This window comes from Neolamprologus multifasciatus, chromosome 18 (assembly GCF_963576455.1).
Source record: "Neolamprologus multifasciatus chromosome 18, fNeoMul1.2, whole genome shotgun sequence".
Classification (NCBI taxonomy): domain Eukaryota; kingdom Metazoa; phylum Chordata; class Actinopteri; order Cichliformes; family Cichlidae; genus Neolamprologus; species Neolamprologus multifasciatus.
The window spans coordinates 779067-802356 of NC_140456.1; the positions used below are offsets into that span (position 1 = coordinate 779067).

Below are 23290 nucleotides of genomic sequence, written 5' to 3' on the forward strand. Positions count from 1 at the left end.
GCACCAGTCACACAACAAGAAGCTCCACAACACAAACTCAGCACAGGACTGAGCTGCTGAGATGTTAACTCTAAACATTCATATTCAGATTTGATTTAATCATCACATGTTTTTACATTTTGCTGTGTTTTTGACCTCACATGAAAATGTGCATTAAAGTAAAAAGATTATACTGAAGATATGATTCACATATATTAGGTTTTAATGAATCAGTTCATCAGCACTGTGTTTAAATATAAATATAAATAAAATCATGCTCCACTGCATATAAATACTTACTGGTTTCAGTGATTAGTCTGGTCCCACTCCCAAAGAAGACCTTATTAGCATTGCCAGTATTCACACAGCATGAAGCTTCATAACATAAACTCTGCATGTGACCAACTGTGATCCACTTATATCTTTGTAAAATAAAGGAAAGCAAATTTCTAATATTAAGATTTGAGCTTTATTCATTTTGTATTTCAGATTATTTCTAAAGAACGCTCATTTTAGCTTCTCCTGTTATTAATAGATTAGTACTTCTCAATCAACGTAAACCTTTATTAGCTCTGAGCTGTTATTACACCACAGCATCATGTAGATCCAACAAAAACTCTTAATTTGTGAAAATGGGATGTTTTGAAGTTTTCCGCTTGACAACAGTGTTATATATTTCTGGTTTGGTGAGAGCTATATTAACCCTGCTTTTCATAAATATCAGAATTCAAATGGTTTCAATGATAGTTTTAGTTCCACTTCCAGAGAAGATCTTATCCTGACTTTTAGCGCCTGAACACAAAACCATATATTCTAATTTACTGACATTTTCAGTCTCTCAGCTTCATATTCAGTCAGTGCTTTACTCACTTGGTTCAACAGTTAATCTGGTTCCACTTCCAAAGATCAGCTTGTATCCACTGCCACTCGTCACACAACATAAAGACCCACAACACAAACTCACCACTGACTTTGACTCAACTCAGGAAGATCATAAAAAATATCTCTTACTGAATTTATTGTCTTACGAGTTTACATAAATATTTTAGCTGAGTGCTGTTGATTTTTATCTTCTACTATTGTTGTTGTTGTTTTCATGTTACAAGCGTTCAGTGTAGCAGAACAGTCGTTAGCCTTCAGAGTCTCTAACACTGACACTAAATAACTGGAAATGTTTGTTTCAAAGAGCTCATTATATCTCATATGTGTGACTTGCTGACGTGAGTCCATAAAAGGAAACATGTGATTTGCATTTTGTCACATGAACTGTGTCAGATTATTCAATATTCAAATGCATTTGCAGATTTGTTATTATAAAATCAAATATATCACATGTATGTAGCATTTTAAAGTGAACTGAGGTTTTGTTTGTGTTCCAGTGATTACGTTATTTTAATTATTTCATGTTTACAGTTGTCATTTTAACACTGATTATAATCAATAACAGTACTCACTGGGTTCAATCATCAATCTGCTTCCTCGTCCAAATGTCATCTTAGCTGCACCAACACTCACACAGCAGGAAGCTCAGTAACACAAACAGCTAAACTAAACAGGATTTTCATGTTTTGTTTCACGTTGATGTTTTCATTAAAGTAACTACTGTAAAAACCTGCAAGTTTAGATTTATGATGTACAGCTGATACAAAATTAGTTATTTTTATATCATTAAATTCTAATTTCAGGTCAAAGATAAGAGTCAAACTGTTTTTATTTACTTTTGATAAAACTCAGATGAGACGTTAAAGCTTTAACATGAACACTGTGTTCAGTCAGAATAAGGTGTGATATAGTTTATGATTTATATGAAATATTTGTCTTACTCACTGGATTCAACAGTCAGTGTGATTCCTCTCCCAAAGAAGATCTTATTCTGATTCGCACCAGTCACACAACAAGAAGCTCCATAACACAAACTCAGCAAAGCTAAACTCTAAACATTCATATTCAGATTAAATCATCGAGATCCTCTCACATGTTTTTACATTTTGCTCTGTTATTTGACCTCACATGATTACACTGATGATGCTGCTCATGATCCACGTATAATTAGGTTTTTATGAATCAGTTCATCAGCATGCACTGTGTTTAAAGATGATCCATATTTAAATATAAATATAAATAAAATCATGCTCCACTGCATATAATTACTTACTGGTTTCAGTGATTAATCTGGTCCCACTCCCAAACAAGATCCTATTAGCAATGCCAGTATTCACACAGCATGAAGCTTCATAACATAAACTCTGTGATCCGTATTTGCAGAATATAGAAAATTTAATTTTTCATATTAAGATGTGAGCTTTTTTAGATTTTGTATTATGAAGTGTGTGATTCACACTCCAAAAAAAAAAAAAAAGTATTTATAGTTTTAACCCAACATGAACTCCATCAAATAAATTATCTGTGGATCTATTTTAGTGTTATTTAAAAAATAATAATTTCATATATTTATTTAATCCAAAGATTAATGCAAATCCATTTAGTAAAACCTTTATAATATATGAGTGACTATACTTTATCCTGCAAATACGATGACATTGTGTTTTCCACCTAACAACAGTGTTATGTTACTGTTATAAGGTTTTACTGTTATTATTATTAATATGAAAACTTACTGGCTTCAGTGCTTAGCCGGGTCCCACTGCCAAAGAATATCTTGTACTGATTTGCACCAGTTGTCACACAGCATGAACCCCCATTACACAAAGTCCCAGTAAGGAACTGAACCAAACACATAGAAACCAGTAACAGTAACCAGTTTCATGAAAAGCAATTGTACTAAAGTGTTTCTACAGTAAAGGTAAATGTACTTAACTGATGTTAACAATGGTTTGAATGTATTACAGATAAACTGCACTCAGTGCTGCTTTCAGAGACATCTCTATAATAATATAAATAATAATTATAATCGATGTCAAAGCACTTACTGGGCTCAGCAGTTAGTCTGATCCCTCTTCCAAAGATCAGCTTATTCTGGTTTGAATTAGTCACACAACAACACACACCAGCACACAAACCAGTAACTGACTGGAGCCAAACACAGTTAAAACCATTTGAATGAAAAGACTCAACTAACTTCTAACTCATCCTAAACACACTGCTGACTTATTTACTCAATTATTTATAAAATGATTTTCAAACATTATATTTTTTCCATTCAAGTTACTTCAAATTGTAACTTTTAAAAATGATTATTATAATACCACAACTACACACCAACTGGGCTACTTTGGTTTGTGTTTGTTTGTTTGTTTGTTTGTTTGTTTGAAAGGTAAAAACAAATTCTAAGCATATTTCATGCTAAACCATTAAAACATATATCAGCACTTACTGGGTTCAGTGGTTAATCTGGTTCCACTTCCAAAAGTGATCTTATAACCACCTCCAGCATTCACACAACATGACGCTGCAGCACATAAACTGTGATGTAACATCAGACGCCTTTAGAAATGCTTTTTCTCCTCTCAGAGTGAGGATATGTCAAAACTGTATTTATATGATATTATGCATCTATATTTAGTAGAAATACTGTGTAAAGTCATAACATCCACTTTTATTTTGTATCTTATCTTTGTGTCTTATTTCAAAGTAAATGTGCTTTGGGTAAGATTTCTTTTTAAATTGACAAATGTTCAAATTTCAGCCTTTCAGACACTGACACTGACAGATCTGCTTCATCTTTAGGGAATTTCCTGCGTAACCTGCTTTTGTATTAAAAATATGATTCTAAATGTTTACTTTTTACTTACTTTGTTCAATATTTAGTCTGGTTCCTCTTCCAAAGGTAAGTTTCTGTAAGCCAGCATTCACACAGCATGACGCTCCCTCACACAAACTCAATCAAACTCCATTCAGAAAATAAACTCTGATGAGCTTTTTGTCAGAGTGTTTGTTTTTTTTGTCAAATTGATGTAAAATTGTTCAGTTTAGTGCAAACTTAAACTTAAACATTACTTTTACATTTTAATCACTTTTCAGTTTCTACAAAACAATTGAAGGTCAGAGAGTTTGCAGCTATCCTATTGTTGCTTATTAGATTATTATTGTTTATTTGCACTCAGATACATGAACAATAAACTTACAGGTTTGGATGGTTAATCTGGTTCCACGTCCAAAGATGAGCTTTACATTTTGAGTCACACACAGTGAAACTCTGTTACACAAACTCAAACTCAACATGTGAGACTGGTGAAGAATATTCAGCTAATAAAAGTTTGAAATAAGGTTTTATTTGTTTGTATTTTTATAGCAACCTTTCCTTAACAAACTGTATTTGCTTATTATTATTTATCAATAGCAGTACTTACTGGGTTCAACAGTTAATCTGGTTCCACTTCCAAAGATCAGCTTGTATCCACTGCTAGATGTCACACAACATAAAGACCCACAACACAAACTCACCACTGACTTTGACTCAGGAAGCTCATAAAAAATATCTCTTACTGAATTTATTGTCTTACGAGTTTACATAAATATTTTAGCTGAGTGCTGTTGATTTTTATCTTCTATAGTTGTTGTTGTTTTCATGTTACAAGCGTTCAGTGTAGCAGAACAGTCGTTAGCCTTCAGAGTCTCTAACACTGACACCAAATAATTGGAAATGTTTGTTTTCAAAGAGCTCATTATATCTCATATGTGTGACTTGCTGACGTGAGTCCATAAAAGGAAACATGTGATTTGCATTTTTGTCACATGAACTGTGTCAGATTATTCAATATTCAAATGCATTTGCAGATTTGTTATTATAAAATCAAATATATCACATGTATGTAGAGTTTTAAAGTGAACTGAGGTTTTGTTTGTGTTCCAGTGATTACGTTGTTATTTTAATTATTTCATGTTTACAGTTGTCATTTTAACACTGATTATAATCAATAACAGTACTCACTGGATTCAATCATCAATCTGCTTCCTCGTCCAAATGTCATCTTAGCTGCACCAACACTCACACAGCAGGAAGCTCAGTAACACAAACAGCTAAACTAAACAGGATTTTCATGTTTTGTTTCACGTTGATGTTTTCATTAAAATAACTACTGTAAAAATCTGCAAGTTTAGATTTATGATGTACAGCTGATACTAAAATTAGTTATTTTTATATCATTAAATTCTGTATTCAGGTCAAAGATAAGAGTCAAACTGTTTTTATTGTACTTTTGATAAAACTCAGATGAGACGTTAAAGCTTTAACATGAACACTGTGTTCAGTCAGAATAAGGTGTGATATAGTTTATGATTTATATGAAATATTTGTTTTACTCACTGGATTCAACAGTCAGTGTGATTCCTCTCCCAAAGAAGATCTTATTCTGATTTACAGTCACACAACAAGAAGCTCCATAACACAAACTCAGCAAAGCTAAACTCTAAACATTAATATTCAGATTAAATCATCGAGATCCTCTCACATGTTTTTACATTTTGCTCTGTTATTTGACCTCACATGATTACACTGATGATGCTGCTCATGATTCACGTATAATTAGGTTTTAATCACTCAGTTCATCAGCATGCACTGCTGATCCATATTTAAATATAAATACATACGATATGTTCCACTGCATATAATTACTTAATTTCACTGTCTACAGATTTCTGTCTCTTATTATACAACATGATGTTTTGTGCATATAAACTCACAAATTTAATTACTTAGAATATTTTGGTGTGTACTTACTGGGTTCAATCATTAATCTGGTCCCACTCCCAAACATCATCTTAGCTCCAGCATTCACACAGCACGAAGCTTCGCAACACAAACTGAGCACTGGTGAACTTCGTTTATCAGCAGTGATTTTGTCTCATTTAAGACATTTGTTTATTAAAATTACTGCCATCATTAATGCATATATATTTACGTAACTGGTATTACTGGTATACTGATGGTTTTTATGTTCAGTCAGTGTTAAATATGTTATTCACATTTACTGAAGCTTTAAACGTCTATTTTTAGTATTTCTGATTTAGTATGTAACTCTAAAAACGTCAGGTTTAGTTTGTGATTTATATTAAACACTTTTGTACTCACTGGATTCAACAGTCAGTGTGATTCCTCTCCCAAAGAAGATCTTGTACTGACTTGTAGCAGTCACACAACAAGAAGCTCCACAACACAAACTGAGCACAGGACTGAGCTGCTGAGACGTTAACTCTAAACATTCATATTCAGATTTGATTTAATCATCACCTGTTTTTACATTTTGCTGTGTATTTGACCTCACATGAAAATGTGCATTAAAGTAAAAAGATTATACTGAAGATATGATTCACATATATTAGGTTTTAATGAATCAGTTCATCAGCACTGTGTTTAAATATAAATAAAATCATGCTCCACTGCATATAAATACTTACTGGTTTCAATGATTAATCTGGTCCCACTCCCAAAGACGATCCTATTAGCATTGCCAGTATTCACACAACATGAAGCTTCATAACATAAACTCAGCAAAGCTGAAGATCAGAACTGAGACGTTAACTCTGAACATTAATATTCAGATTAAATCATCGAGATCCTCTCACATGTTTTTACATTTTGCTCTGTTATTGGACCTCACATGATTACACTGATGATGCTGCTCATGATTCACGTATAATTAGGTTTTAATCAGTTCATCAGCATGCACTGTGTTTAAAGATGATCTATATTTAAATATAAATACATACGATATGTTCCACTGCATATAATTACTTAATTACTTAATTTCACTGTCTACAGATTTTTGTCTCTTATTATACAACATGATGTTTTGTGCATATAAACTCACAAATTTAATTACTTAGAATATTTTGGTGTGTACTTACTGGGTTCAATAATTAATCTGGTCCCACTCCCAAACATCATCTTAGTTCCAGCTCCAGCATTCACACAGCACGAAGCTCCACAACACAAAGTGTTGCCATCAAGCCATCATTATTGCATATATATTTATGTAACTGGTATTACTGGTGTACTGATGGTTTTTATGTTCAGTCAGTGTTAAATATGTTATTCACATTTACTGAAGCTTTAAACGTCTATTTTTAGTTTTTCTGATTTAGTATGTAACTCTAAAAAAGTAAGGTTTAGTTTGTGATTTATATCAAACACTTTTGTACTCACGGGATTCAACAGTCAGTGTGATTCCTCTCCCAAAGAAGATCTTATTCTGACTTGTAGCAGTCACACAACAAGAAGCTCCACAACACAAACTGAGCACAGGACTGAGCTGCTGAGACGTTAACTCTAAACATTCATATTCAGATTTGATTTAATCATCACATGTTTTTACATTTTGCTGTGTGATTTGACCTCACATGATTACACTGATGATGCTGCTCATGATTCACGTATAATTAGATTTTTATGAATCAGTTCATCAGCACTGTGTTTAAAGATGATCCATATTTAAATATAAATATAAATAAAATCATGTTCCACTGCATATAATTACTTACTGGTTTCAGTGATTAATCTGGTCCCACTCCCAAACAAGATCCTATAAGCAATGCCAGTATTCACACAGCATGAAGCTTCATAACATAAACTCTGTGATCCGTATTTGCAGAATATAGAAAATTAAATTTTTCATATTAAGATCTGAGCTTTTTTAGATTTTGTATTATGAAGTGTGTGATTCACAATTATTTATAGTTTTAACCCAACATGAACTCCATCAAATAAATTAGCTGTGGATCTATTTTAGTGTTATTTAAAAAATAATAATTTCATATATTTATTTAGCTTTTTTAATCCAAAGATTAATGCAAATCCATTTAGTAAAACCTTTATAATATATATGAGTCACTATACTTTATCCTGTAAATACGATGACATTGTGTTTTCCACCTAACAACAGAGTTATGTTACTGGTTATTATTATTATTAATATGAAAACTTACTGGCTTCAGTGTTTAGCCGGGTCCCACTGCCAAAGAAGAGCTTATACTGATTTGCACCAGTTGTCACACAGCATGAACCCCCATTACACAAAGTCCCAGTAAGGAACTGAACCAAACACATAGAAACCGGTAACAGTAACCAGTTTCATGAAAAGCAATTGTACTAAAGTGTTTCTACAGTAAAGGTAAATGTACTTAACTGATGTTAACAATGGTTTGAATTTCTTACAGATAAACTGCACTCAGTGCTGCTTTCAGAGACATCTCTATAATAATATAAATAATAATTATAATTGATGTCAAAGCACTTACTGGGCTCAGCTGTTAGTCTGATCCCTCTTCCAAAGATCAGCTTATTCCGGTTTGAATTAGTCACACAACAACACGCACCAGCACACAAACCAGTAACTGACTGGAGCCAAACACAGTTAAAACCATTTGAATGAAAAGACTCAACTAACTTCTAACTCATCCTTCTTTAAACACACTGCTGACTTATTTACTCAATTATTTATAAAATGATTTTCAAACATTATATTTTTTCCATTCAAGTTACTTCAAATTGTTTTTTGTTTGTTTTTTGAAAGGTAAAAACAATTTCTAAGAATATTTCGTGCTGAACCATTAAAACATATATCAGCACTTACTGGGTTCAGTGGTTAATCTGGTTCCACTTCCAAAAATGATCTTATAACCACCTCCAGCATTCACACAGCATGACGCTGCAGCACATAAACTCAATCAAACTCCATTCAGAAAATAAACTCTGATGAGCTGTTTGGTTTTTCTGTCAAATTGATGTAAAATTGTTCAGTTTAGTGCGAACTTAAACTTAAACATTAGTTTTGCGTTTTAATCACTTTTCAGTTTCTACAAAACAATTGAAGGTCAGAGAGTTTGCAGCTATCCTTTTGTTGCTTATTAGATTATTATTGTTTATTTGCACTCAGATACATGAACAATAAACTTACAGGTTTGGATGGTTAATCTGGTTCCACGTCCAAAGATGAGCTTTACATTTTGAGTCACACACAGTGAAACTCTGTTACACAAACTCAAACTCAACATGTGAGACTGGTGAAGAATATTCAGCTAATATAAGTTTAAAATAAAGTTTTATTTGTTTGTATTTTTATAGCAACCTTTCCTTAACAAACTGTAACTTATTATTATTTATCAATAGCAGTACTTACTGGGTTCAATCAGTAATCTGGTTCCACTTCCAAAGATAAGCTTGAATCCACTGCTAGATGTCACACAACATAAAGACCCACAACACAAACTCACCACTGACTTTGACTCAACTCAGGAAGCTCATAAAAAATATCTCTTACTGAATTTATTGTCTTACGAGTTATTATATAATATAATATTTTAGCTGAGTGCTGTTGATTTTTATCTTCTACTATTGTTGTTGTTGTTTTTATGTTACAAGCGTTCAGTGTAGCAGAACAGTCGTTAGCCTTCAGAGTCTCTAACACTGACACCAAATAACTGGAAATGTTTGTTTTCAAAGAGCTCATTATATCTCATATGTGTGACTTGCTGACGTGAGTCCATAAAAGGAAACATGTGATTTGCATTTTGTCACATGAACTGTGTCAGATTATTCAATATTCAAATGCATTTGCAGATTTGTTATTATAAAATCAAATATATCACATGTATGTAGCATTTTAAAGTGAACTGAGGTTTTGTTTGTGTTCCAGTGATTACGTTGTTATTTTAATTATTTCATGTTTACAGTTGTCATTTTAACACTGATTATAATCAATAACAGTACTCACTGGATTCAATCATCAATCTGCTTCCTCGTCCAAATGTCATCTTAGTTCCACCAACACTCACACAGCAGGAAGCTCAGTAACACAAACAGCTAAACTAAACAGGATTTTCATGTTTTGTTTCACGTTGATGTTTTCATTAAAATAACTACTGTGAAAATCTGCAAGTTTAGATTTATGATGTACAGCTGATACTAAAATTAGTTATTTTTATATCATTAAATTCTGTATTAAGATAAGAGTCAAATGATTGTTTTTATTGTACTTTTGATAAAACTCAGATGAGATGTTAAAGCTTTAACATGAACACTGTGTTCAGTCAGAATAAGGTGTGATATAGTTTATGATTTATATGAAATATTTGTTTTACTCACTGGATTCAACAGTCAGTGTGATTCCTCTCCCAAAGAAGATCTTATTCTGATTTACAGTCACACAACAAGAAGCTCCATAACACAAACTCAGCAAAGCTGAACTCTAAACATTCATATTCAGATTAAATCATCGAGATCCTCTCACATGTTTTTACATTTTGCTCTGTTATTGGACCTCACATGATTACACTGATGATGCTGCTCATGATTCACGTATAATTAGGTTTTAATCACTCAGTTCATCAGCATGCACTGTGTTTAAAGATGATTCAATTTAAATATAAATACATACGATATGTTCCACTGCATATAATTACTTAATTACTTAATTTCACTGTCTACAGATTTTTGTCTCCTATTATACAACATGATGTTTTGTGCATATAAACTCACAAATTTAATTACTTAGAATATTTTGGTGTGTACTTACTGGGTTCAATAATTAATCTGGTCCCACTCCCAAATATCATCTTAGTTCCAGCATTCACACAGCACGAAGCTTCGCAACACAAACTGAGCACTGGTGAACTTTGTTTATCAGTGATTTTGTCTCATTTAAGACATTTGTTTATTAAAAACACTGCCATCATTATTGCATATATATTTACGTAACTGGTATTACTGGTGTACTGATGGTTTTTATGTTCAGTCAGTGTTAAATATGTTATTCACATTTACTGAAGCATTTAGCACTGAAGCTATTTTTAGTATTTCTGATTTAGTATGTAACTCTAAAAAAGTAAAGTTTAGTTTGTGATTTATATTAAACACTTTTGTACTCACGGGATTCAACAGTCAGTGTGATTCCTCTCCCAAAGAAGATCTTGTACTGATTTATAGTCACACAACAAGAAGCTCCATAACACAAACTCAGCAAAGCTAAACTCTAAACATTAATATTCAGATTTGATTTAATCATCAACTCACATGTTTTTACATTTTGCTCTGTTATTGGACCTCACATGATTACACTGATGATGCTGCTCATGATTCACATATAATTAATTTTTTATGAATCAGTTCATCAGCATGCACTGTGTTTAAAGATGATCCATATTTAAATATAATACATAAATAAAAGAATGCTCCACTGCATATAATTACTTACTGGTTTCAGTGATTAATCTGGTCCCACTCCCAAACAAGATCCTATTAGCAATGCCAGTATTCACACAGCATGAAGCTTCATAACATAAACTCTGTGATCCGGATTTGCAGAATATAGAAAATTTAATTTTTCATATTAAGATCTGAGCTTTTTTAGATTTTGTATTATGAAGTGTGTGATTCACAATTATTTATAGTAGTAACCCAACATGAACTCCATCAAATAAATTAGCTGTGGATCTATTTTAGTGTTATTTAAAAATAATAATTTCATATATTTATTTAGCTTTTTTAAATCCAAAGATTAATGCAAATCCATTTAGTAAAACCTTTATAATATATATGAGTCACTATACTTTATCCTGCAAATACGATGACATTGTGTTTTCCACCTAACAACAGAGTTATGTTACAGGTTATTATTATTATTAATATGAAAACTTACTGGCTTCAGTGCTTAGCCGGGTCCCACTGCCAAAGAATATCTTGTACTGATTTGCACCAGTTGTCACACAGCATGAACCCCCATTACACAAAGTCCCAGTAAGGAACTGAACCAAACACATAGAAACCAGTAACAGTAACCAGTTTCATGAAAAGCAATTGTACTAAAGTGTTTCTACAGTAAAGGTAAATGTACTTAACTGATGTTAACAATAGTTTGAATGTATTACAGATAAACTGCACTCAGTGCTGCTTTCAGAGACATCTCTATAATAATATAAATAATAATTATAATCGATGTCAAAGCACTTACTGGGCTCAGCTGTTAGTCTGATCCCTCTTCCAAAGATCAGCTTATTCTGGTTTGAATTAGTCACACAACAACACACACCAGCACACAAACCAGTAACTGACTGGAGCCAAACACAGTTAAAACCATTTGAATGAAAAGACTCAACTAACTTCTAACTCATCCTTCTTTAAACACACTGCTGACTTATTTACTCAATTATTTATAAAATGATTTTCAAACATTATATTTTTTCCATTCAAGTTACTTCAAATTGTAACTTCTAAAAATGATTATTATAATACCACAACTACACACCAACTGGGCTACTGTTTGTTTGTTTGTTTGTTTGTTTTTTGAAAGGTAAAAACAAATTCTAAGCATATTTCAGGCTAAACCATTAAAACATATATCAGCACTTACTGGGTTCAGTGGTTAATCTGGTTCCACTTCCAAAAATGATCTTATAACCACCTCCAGTTTTCACACAACATGACGCTGCAGCACATAAACTGTGATGTAACATCAGACGCCTTTAGAAATGCTTTTTCTCCTCTCAGAGTGAGGATATGTCAAAACTGTATTTATATTATATTATGCATCTATATAGTAGAAATACTGTGTAAAGTCATAACATCCACTTTTATTTTGTATCTTATCTTTGTGTCTTATTTCAAAGTAAAAGTGCTTTGGGTAAGATTTCTTTTTAAATTGACAAATGTTCAAATTTCAGCCTTTCAGCCACTGACACTGACAGATCTGCTTCATCTTTAGGGAATTTCCTGCGTAACCTGCTTTTGTATTAAAAATATGATTCTAAATGTTTACTTTTTACTTACTTTGTTCAATATTTAGTCTGGTTCCTCTTCCAAAGGTAAGTTTCTGTAAGCCAGCATTCACACAGCATGACGCTCCCTCACACAAACTCAATCAAACTCCATTCAGAAAATAAACTCTGAGTGTTTGGTTTTTTTGTCAAATTGATGTAAAATTGTTCAGTTTAGTGCAAACTCAAATTTAAACATTAGTTTTACATTTTAATCACTTTTCAGTTTCTACGAAACAATTGAAGGTCAGAGAGTTTGCAGCTATCCTTTTGTTGCTTATTAGATTATTATTGTTTATTTGCACTCAGATACATGAACAATAAACTTACAGGTTTGGATGGTTAATCTGGTTCCACGTCCAAAGATGAGCTTGTTTGTATTTTGAGTCACACACAGTGAAACTCTGTTACACAAACTCAAAGCCGTTTACATGTGAGACTGGTGAAGAATATTCAGCTAATAAAAGTTTAAAATAAGGTTTTATTTCTTTGTATTTTTATAGCAACCTTTCCTTAACAAACTGTATTTGCTTATTATTATTTATCAATAGCAGTACTTACTGGGTTCAATCAGTAATCTGGTTCCACTTCCAAAAATGAGCTTAAACTGGTTCCCAGTAGACACACAATGTGATGCTACACAACAAAAACCCAGCAGTGGCCCTTTACTACTCAGAACAACTTTGTAACACAACAGTTAGCTCTCATTGTGTAATTGTCATTGTTCAAGATCTGCATCTTATTTAAAAATATGAAGGAAAACAAGTTTCATAAACCTCTTTAACACACAAACAAAAGATAAATTGTTCTGCTGTCTGATGTTCTACTGAAGGGATTTAAGTTTCAATCAAAGTAAACTTACATATTTTATGTGTCCATAGAAAAACCTGCACTGAGTTTTTCTACTATTGCTTGTATATTAGAAATATAAACTTTAAATTACTTACAAGATGTATTTGCGTTGAGTTTTAACACTTTGAGCATATTTATTATGCAGAAACACAAACTGACTTACTGTCATTAACATGTAGTTTGGTGCCGCGTCCAAAGATAACCTTGTTTGCACTCCCACAGTCTGCAGCCTCAGCACATTAACCTGACTGACTGCAGCAAACTGACAGTGTTTATGAAAATCATTAATACTGTTTCATTTTATATTAAATCATTTTTGTTTAAATAATTACATTTATAACCAAAAATAACCAAAAACATCAACTTTAAAGTTGCCCAAATAAAGTGGAAACATCAATGTCATCATCACCTTTTTAAAGCTAAATCTTTAACAGGATTAAGTTATGTTAAGGTTCTGTTAAGGTGATAAAATCTGTCTCTGCTTTGCTCTCAAACATTTCCAAAATAACAAACTTCTGGAGGGCAGTAAGTTTACATTATCTATCAATATAATGCATTAACACAAAGTGTTTGCAGTAATGAAAATAATTTTCAGTGATCCTTTCATACACTTACTGGGTTCAATCATCAGGCTGGTGCCGCTGCCAAAGGTGATCTTATTTGTACCAGTATTCACACATCATGAAGCACTGGGACCAAAACCAGTGACAGACTGAACCAGGCTCAGACAACCATGTTTTTACATTTGATACTTTACATGAAAATCCCGTCTGTAAATTGTAACTTTAAATTTCATTTAAGATGTTGATTTGACTTTTTTTGCACTTTGAATGATTTTTTATACTTTGATTAATAAAATTAGTCTTTTTTCTTTTCATGCACTCAGTGTTTCACCACTAAACCAAAAGAGTTGAACTTACTGTCATTAATGAATAATTGAGTGCCGCTGCCAAAGACGAGCCTGTAGTTCCCACCAGTGTTTGTCCCACAGTCTGCAGCCTCAGCACATTAACCTGACTGACTGCAGCACACTGACAGTGTTTATAAAGATCGTTAATACTGATTTAGTTTTATATTGAATCCTTTTGTCTAAATAATTAGACTTAATTAAACTAATAACCAAATCCATTGATGAAGTGTGCAGTAGCTGTAAGTTAGACGTGTTTGTACTGCACTGATGTGTCTTTGTTTGAATGCACATTCAACATGCACAGATTCAGCTTATTTTATTGTTTTCAAATAAACTAGTTTCTCATTTGGTTTAGTGGATGTCGTTAAAGGTTTCACTACATTTAAAGTAAGTTTGCACATGTATGTATGCAAGTGTTGATATATTAAATGATGAATGTTAGATTTACTTACTGAGCTCAACATTTAATCTGGTTCCCTTTGCAAAGATGAACCTGCTTCCAGTATTCACACAGCATGAAGCACCACAGCCAAAACACAGTGATAAACTCATCCAGACTCGAGTTAACAAACTGCATTATGTGACCTTTGACCTGCTGTTTAGTTATTATACACCATTAAAATATTGATTTTAAAAACTTTTGAACATTTGTTGTATGATCCACGTGTGAGTAATCATCAGTTAAGGTGCATTGATGATGTATATCACTTCATACTTCATGTACGTGGGTTTCCATCACTAAAAGAACTGAACTGAACTTACTGTCAGTAACGTGGAGTTTAGTCCCACGTCCAAAGATAATCTTGTTGCTACCACTGCTGTATGTCACACAGTATGAAGCTGCAGCGCATAAACCTGACACACTCAGTGTTTCCAAAATAACCAAAAACATCAACTTCAAAGTTGAAGTGCTAGCGTCAATGTCATTGTGACCTTTTTAAAGCTACATTTTAACAAGGTTTCACTTTCAGTTAATTAATAAAGGCAATAAAATCTGTCTCTACTCTGCTCTCAAAGATTTCCAAATGAACAAACGTCTTGAGGGCAGTGTTGCTGTTTACATTACAGTGACGTTATAAATGTGTATCTTTCAATAACGATGCATTAAAGTCCAAAGATTGGCAGTAATAACAATGTTTCTGGGTGATCCTTTCATACACTTACTGGGTTCAATCATCAGGCTGGTGCCGCTTCCAAAGGTGATCTTATATGTACCAGTATTCACACAGCATGAAGCACTGGGACCAAAACCAGTGACAAACTGAACCAGGCTCACACAACCATGTTTTTACATTTGATACTTTACATGAAGATGCTGCATTTAAGATGCTGATGTTAACTTATTTTTGCACTTTGTAGGATTTTTAATGAATAATTAAAGTATTTTGTTTCATTTACTGAATTATTCACGACTAAAACAAAATAACTGAACTTACTGTCATTAATGAAAAGCTTAGTGCCGCTGCCAAAGATGAGCTTGTTAACACCAGATGTCACACAGTGTCAAGCCTCAGTGCAAAAATCAACAGCTATATAGACGTATTCAGACGTGCATCATAACTAAGATAAGTCTAAGGTTTGCACTATGATTTTGTTCAAATACATTAAAAGGAACAGCATCTTAAAAATGTTTGAAAGTCATCTGTCTAATCACTAAAATCATACTGAAAATCTAATATGTGTCATTTTCTAAATATTTCACAGAACCATGTTTTTACATTTGATACTTTCCATGAAAATGCTGCATTTAAGATGCTGATTTTAACTTATTTTTGCACTTTGTAGGATTTTTAATGAATAATTAAAGTATTTTTTTCATGCACTCAGTGTTTCACCACTAAACCAAAGAATTAAACTTACTGTCATTAATGAATAATTGAGTGCCGCTGCCAAAGATGATCTTGTTAACACCAGAGCCGTATGTCCCACAGTCTGCAGCCTCAGCACATTAACCTGACTGACTGCAGCAAACTGACAGTGTTTATGAAAATCATTAATACTGTTTCATTTTATATTAAATCTTTTTGTTTAAATAATTGCATTTATTTATACTAACAAGCAAGTTCTTTGGTGAAATATAGAGCGTTTCAAAAATAACCAAAAAACATCAACTTTAAAGTTGCCCAAATAAAGTGGAAGCATCAATGTCATCATCACCTTTTTAAAGCTAAATCTTTAACAGGATTAAGTTAGGTTAAGGTGATAAAATCTGTCTCTGCTTTGCTCTAAAAGATTTCCAAAATAACAAACTTCTGGAGGGCAGTGCTGCTGTTTACATTATCTATCAATATAATGCATTAACACAAAGTGTTTGCAGTAATGAAAATAATTTTTAGTGATCCTTTCATACACTTACTGGGTTCAATCATCAGGCTGGTGCCGCTTCCAAAGGTGATCTTATTCGTACCAGTATTCACACAGCATGAAGCACTGAGACCAAAACCAGTGACAGACTGAACCAGGCTCACACAACCATGTTTTACATTTGATACTTTACATGAAAATCCTGTCTGTAAATTGTAACTTTAAATTAAGATGTTGATTTGACTTTTTTTTTGCACTTTGATTGGATAATAAAATTAGTCTTTTTTCTTTTCATGCACTCAGTGTTTCACCACTAAACCAAAAGAGTTGAACTTACTGTCATTAATGAATAATTGCGTGCCACTGCCAAAGACGAGCCTGTAGTTCCCACCAGTGTTTGTCCCACAGTCTGCAGCCTCAGTACATTAACCTGACTGACTGCAGCAAACTGACAGTGTTTATAAAGATCGTTAATACTGATTTAGTTTTATATTGAATCCTTTTGTCTAAATAATTACATTTAATTAAACTAATGAGCAAATTCTTTGCTGAAGTATGCAGTAGATGTAAGTTAGACATGTGTTTGTACTGCACTGATGTGTCTTTGTTTAATGCACATTCAACATGCACAGATTCAGCTTATTTTAATGTTTTCAAATAAACTAGTTTCTCATTTGGTTTAGTGGATGTCTTTAAAGGTTTCACTACATTTAAAGTGAGTTTGCACATGTATGTATGCAAGTATTGATATATTAAATGATGAATGTTAGATTTACTTACTGAGCTCAACATTTAATCTGGTTCCCTTTGCAAAGATGAACCTGCTTCCAGTATTCACACAGCATGAAGCACCACAGCCAAAACACAGTGATAAACTCATCCAAACTCAAGTTAACAAACTGCATTATGTGACCTTTGACCTGCTGTTTAGTTATTATACACCATTAAAATATTGATTTTAAAAACTTTTGAACATTTGTTTTATGTTCCACATGTGAGTAATCATCAGTTATCAGCATTGATGATGTATATAGTACGTGGGTTTCCATCACTAAAAGAACTGAACTGAACTTACTGTCAGTAACGTGGAGTTTAGTCCCACGTCCAAAGATAATCTTGTTGCCACCACTGCTATATGTCACACAGTATGAAGCTGCAGCGCATAAACCTGACGCACTCAGTGTTTGCAAAATAACCAAAAACATCAACTTCAAAGTTGAAGTGCTAGCGTCAATGTCATCATGACCTTTTTAAAGCTACATTTTAACAACGTTTCACTTTCAGTTAATCAATAAAGGCGATTTTTTATGAGGTCAGGATTTTACTTACTGTCACTGACATACAGTTTGGTGCCGCGTCCAAAGATGAGTTTGTTAGTGTTGTACGTCACACAGCATAAAGCTGCAGCACACAAACCAGACTGACTGGAGCAAACTCAAAGTGTCATTGTGACCTTTTAAGCACTAAATCTTTTGTTTTAACAAAAACATTTCAGTTAATCAATAAAGCCGATAAAATCTGTCTCTTCTTTGCTCTCAAAGATTTCCAAATGAACAAACGTCTTGAGGGCAGTGCTGCTGTTTACATTACAGTGACGTTATAAATGTGTATCTTTCAATAACGATGCATTAAAGTCCAAAGATTAGCAGTAATAACAATGTTTCTGGGTGATCCTTTCATACACTTACTGGGTTCAATCATCAGGCTGGTGCCGCTTCCAAAGGTGATCTTATATGTACCAGTATTCACACAGCATGAAGCACTGGGACCAAAACCAGTGACAGACTGAACCAGGCTCACACAACCATGTTTTTACATTTGATACTTTACATGAAGATGCTGCATTTAAGATGCTGATGTTAACTTATTTTTGCACTTTGTAGGATTTTTAATGAATAATTAAAGTATTTTGTTTCATTTACTGAATTATTCACGACTAAAACAAAATAACTGAACTTACTGTCATTAATGAAAAGCTTAGTGCCGCTGCCAAAGATGAGCTTGTTAACACCAGATGTCACACAGTGTCAAGCCTCAGTGCAAAAATCAACAGCTATATAGACGTATTCAGACGTGCATCATAACTAAGATAAGTCTAAGATTTGCACTATGATTTTGTTCAAATACATTAAAAGGAACAGCATCTTAAAAATGTTTGAAAGTCACTAAATCACTAAAATCATACTGAAAAACTAATGTGTGTCATTTTTTAAATATTTCACTGAACCAGACTCACACAACCATGTTTTTACATTTTATACTTTACATGAAGATGCTGCATTTAAGATGCTGATGTTAACTTGTTTTTGCACTTTGTAGGATTTTTAATGAATAATTAAAGTATTTTGTTCATGCACTCAGTGTTTCACCACTAAACCAAAGAGTTGAACTTACTGTCATTAATGAATAATTGAGTGCCACTGCCAAAGATCACCCTGTAGTTCCCACCAGTGTATGTCCCACAGTCTGCAGCCTCAGCACATTAACCTGACTTACTTACAAATACAGCCTAAAATATCGTTAATCCCATTCAAATGGATTAAAAGAGTCTGAATATAATGTGACTACAATGTTACCCTAATAGTTACTATATTACTCTGTTAGTTTGGTTCTGCATCACGGAGGTGATTTACATTCACCGTGATGTTGTTTGTATTCTTCACTGAGATAATAAGTGTGGATATAAAACAAGGAGCAGCTGTGTGTGCACATCAAATATACAAGATAACCCTGGCCTCCAAACATCACGTCTGCTTGAACATGTGTAAGTAAGAAAAACTCCTGAACTGAACTTACTGTCATTAATGAAAAGCTTAGTGCCGCGTCCAAAGATGAGCTTGTTTAAACCAGAGCCAGATGTCACACAGCGTCAAGCCTCAGTGCAAAAATCTACAACTACTCACACCTGCACCGTAACCCAAAAAAATAATAAACGTTTCAAGATAAGTCAATTATTATCTACTTTATTGAGTTATCTCATAAAAAGTCAAAGTATGCACTAAGATTTTGTTTAAATACAGTGAAAGGAACAGCATCTTAAAAATCTGTCTAATCACTAAAATCATACTGAAAAACTGCTGTGTGTCATTTTCTAAATATTTCACCTACTGTTGTTTTGTTACACGTTCCTTTAAAAACCTTGCATATAAATAATATTTTAAGTTGTATCAGAACTTACCAGGTTCAATGGTTAACCTGGTTCCTGTTGCAAACAACAGCTTTTGCCCAGAATTCACACATCATGAAACTCCACAACACAAACTCAGCATCAACTGAGCCAAGCATTTAGGAAATATATAGATGTATAAATATATTTAACATTAAAACACTGAACATATGTTTCAACAGCTGTTTATTTTAATGTTATTGAGTATGGTCTACTCTCCTTTTTGTGTTTCCCTTTTTTTATTCCTAGTGTTGATATTATTGGAAGATTAGATGCTGTTGTTTTTTGTTTATTGTTTTCATTTATAAACTCCATAAATGGCTGTAAAGGTTGTTTTTAACCTGAACTAACTTCACTTCAAATGACCAGTTTACCTGACAGTTTACATGTAATTACATTTTTCACTTACTGGGATCAATGAGTAAACTGGTTCCTCTGCCAAAGATGATCTTAGCTGCACCTCCAGTATTCACACAGCATGAAGCACTGAGACCAAAACTAGTGACAAACTAAACCAGGCTCCATTCACTCATCCATGTTTTTCACCACTAAAAACCAAAGAATTAAACTTACTGTCATTAATGAATAATTGAGTGCCACTGCCAAAGATGATCTTGTTCCCACCAGAGCCGTATGTCCCACAGTCTGCAGCCTCAGCACATTAACCTGACTGACTTACAAATACAGCCTAAAATGCTGTTAATCCCATTCAAATGGATAAAAAGAGTCTGAATATAATGTGACTACAATGTTACCCTAATAGTTACTATATTACTCTGTTAGTTTGGTTCTGCATCACTGAGGTGATTTACATTCATAAAGATAATAAGTGTGGATATAAAACAAGGAGCAGCTGTGTGTGCACATCAAATATACAAGATAACCCTGGCCTCCAAACATCACGTCTGCTTGAACATGTGTAAGTAAGAAAAACTCGTTTCTGAACTGAACTTACTGTCATTAATGAAAAGCTCAGTGCCGCTGCCAAAGATGAGCTTGTTTAAACCAGAGCCAGATGTCACACAGCGTCAAGCCTCAGTGCAAAAATCTACAACTACACAGACCTACTCAGACCTGCACCGTAACCCAATAACAACAACAATAACAACAACAATAATTTGGGAGATGAGCCATTCTCATCTGTTATTATCTACAATTCTTCTTTAAATTACAGTGAAGTTGAAAGTTTGTGTATTTTAATACAAAGCATTAAAGTTACATTTAAATATTAGCAGTAATCATAATGTTTCTTTGGTGTTTTGCATTTTGTAGAATTCGTAATTCTCTGAATGAATAAACAAAGTTGTTGTTTTTTCATGTACTCAGTTTTTCACCACTAAAAACCAAAGAATTAAACTTACTGTCGTTAATGAATAATTTAGTGCTGCTGCCAAAGATGATCTTGTTAACAGCAGAGCCAGATGTCACACAGTGTCAAGCCTCAGTGCAAAAACATAGAACTGTAGACGTATTCAAACCTGCACCTTAACTCCTGATATTATTTTGGAGATAAGTCTGTTATTTTCCACTTTATTGAGTATGTTGTTGCACATTAAGTTCATTTTGCACATTAAGCTCCATTTACATCAACATCTGCAAACCTCGTTTGTCTTCACTTACTTATTTTTGCACTTATTTATTTATCTTTCATTATTTTTATCCTTATTTATCTTGTTCCTTCAACCTAACTTGGCATTTGTGTTTGGACAGCAAAGGAAGAATTTCATTGCACAGAGAAATATTATTTCCTCTGTACACATGACAATAAACACTTTGTATAAACTCCTTTTTATTTTTTATGTTTTCCTTTTTATTGCTATTAATATTAGAAGATTAGATGTTTGTTTTTTTTTTCATTCATAAACTTATCAAATGGCTGTAAATATATATATATATATATATTTAACTGGAACTAACTTCACTTAGTGGTCTGGTGGAAAACCAGTTTAGCTGACAGTTTACAATATTACATGTAATTACATTTTTCACTTACTGGGTTCAATCAGTAAACTGGTTCCTCTGCCAAAGATGATCTTAGCTACACCTCCAGTATTCACACAGCATGAAGCACTGAGACCAAAACCAGTGACAAACTGAACCAGGCTCCACACAAGCATGTTTTTACATTTACATGAAAATGCTGCATTTAAGATGCTGATGTTAACTTATTTTTGCACTTTGTAGGTTTTTTAATACTCTGAATAATTAATTAAAGTATTTTGTTCCATGTACTGAGTTTTTCACCACTGAAAGAACAGAATTAAACTTACTGTCATTAATGAATAATTTAGTGCTGCTGCCAAAGACGATCTTGTTAACAGCAGAGCCAGATGTCACACAGTGTCAACCCTCAGTGCAAAAATATAGAACTGTAGACGTATTCAAACCTGCACCATAATTTCAAATAACAATAATAATTTTGGAGATAAGCCATTCTCTGCAATTATTAACTACTTAGTAAAATCTTTGCCTAAATGCACTGAAAGGAACAGCAACAAAAGTTTAATGCGATCTGTCTTTAGTAATAAACGTCACACTGAAAAATCACTGTGTCAGTTTTGAAAATATTACATTTGTTTTGCTACAAGTTCCTTTAAAAACCTTGCGTATAAATAATATTTTAAGTTGTATCAGAACTTACCAGGTTCAATGGTTAACCTGGTTCCTGTTGCAAACAACAGCTTTTGCCCAGAATTCACACAACATGAAACTCCACAACACAAACTCAGCATCAACTGAGCCAAGCATTTAGGAAATATATAGATGTATAAATATATTTAACATTAAAACACTGAACATATGTTTCAACAGCTGTTTATTTTAATGTTATTGAGACTCTCTTTTTTGTGTTTTCCTTTTTTTATTCCTAGTGTTGATATTGTTGGAAGATTAGATGTTGTTGTTTTTTGTTTTTTGTTTTCATTTATAAACTTCATAAATGGCTGTAAATGTTGTTTTTAACCTGAACTAACTTCACTTCAAATGACCGGTTTAGCTGACAGTTTACATGTAATTACATTTTTCACTTACTGGGTTCAATGAGTAAACTGGTTCCTCTGCCAAAGATGATCTTAGCTGCACCTCCAGAATTCACACAGCATTAAGCTCTGTGACCAAAACTACTGACAAACTAAACCAGGCTCCATTCACTCATCCATGTTTTTCACCACTAAAAACCAAAGAATTAAACTTACTGTCATTAATGAATAATTTAGAGCCGCTGCCAAAGATGATCTTGTTAAAAGCAGAGCCAGATATCACACAGTGTCATGCCTCAGTGCAAAAATATAGAACTATAGACGTATTCAAACCTGCACCTTAACTCCAAAAATGATATTATTTTGGAGATAAGTCTGTTATTTTCCTCTTTG

At 33.1% G+C, this 23290-nt stretch overlaps 1 protein-coding gene across 21 annotated transcripts in view; it reads right to left on the bottom strand.

Moving 5' to 3' along the window:
* LOC146496887 (M1-specific T cell receptor alpha chain-like) overlaps nt 1-23290 on the bottom strand; it is a 69136-nt gene that overhangs the window by 29382 nt on the left and 16464 nt on the right. Inside the window, exons 1-2 of one of the 21 annotated variants that reach the window (XM_085141020.1) lie at nt 6535-8455; nt 4065-6198 (exon numbers count right to left, since the gene is read on the bottom strand). The exons of 14 other annotated variants lie outside the window; for them this stretch is intronic. In XM_085141020.1, the coding sequence (XP_084997146.1) occupies nt 4065-4161 (97 nt within the window). In that variant the 5' untranslated portion in view covers nt 4162-6198; nt 6535-8455. 6 more of the 21 variants (XM_085141021.1, XM_085141025.1, XM_085141033.1 and 3 more) reach the window with 6 other exon arrangements.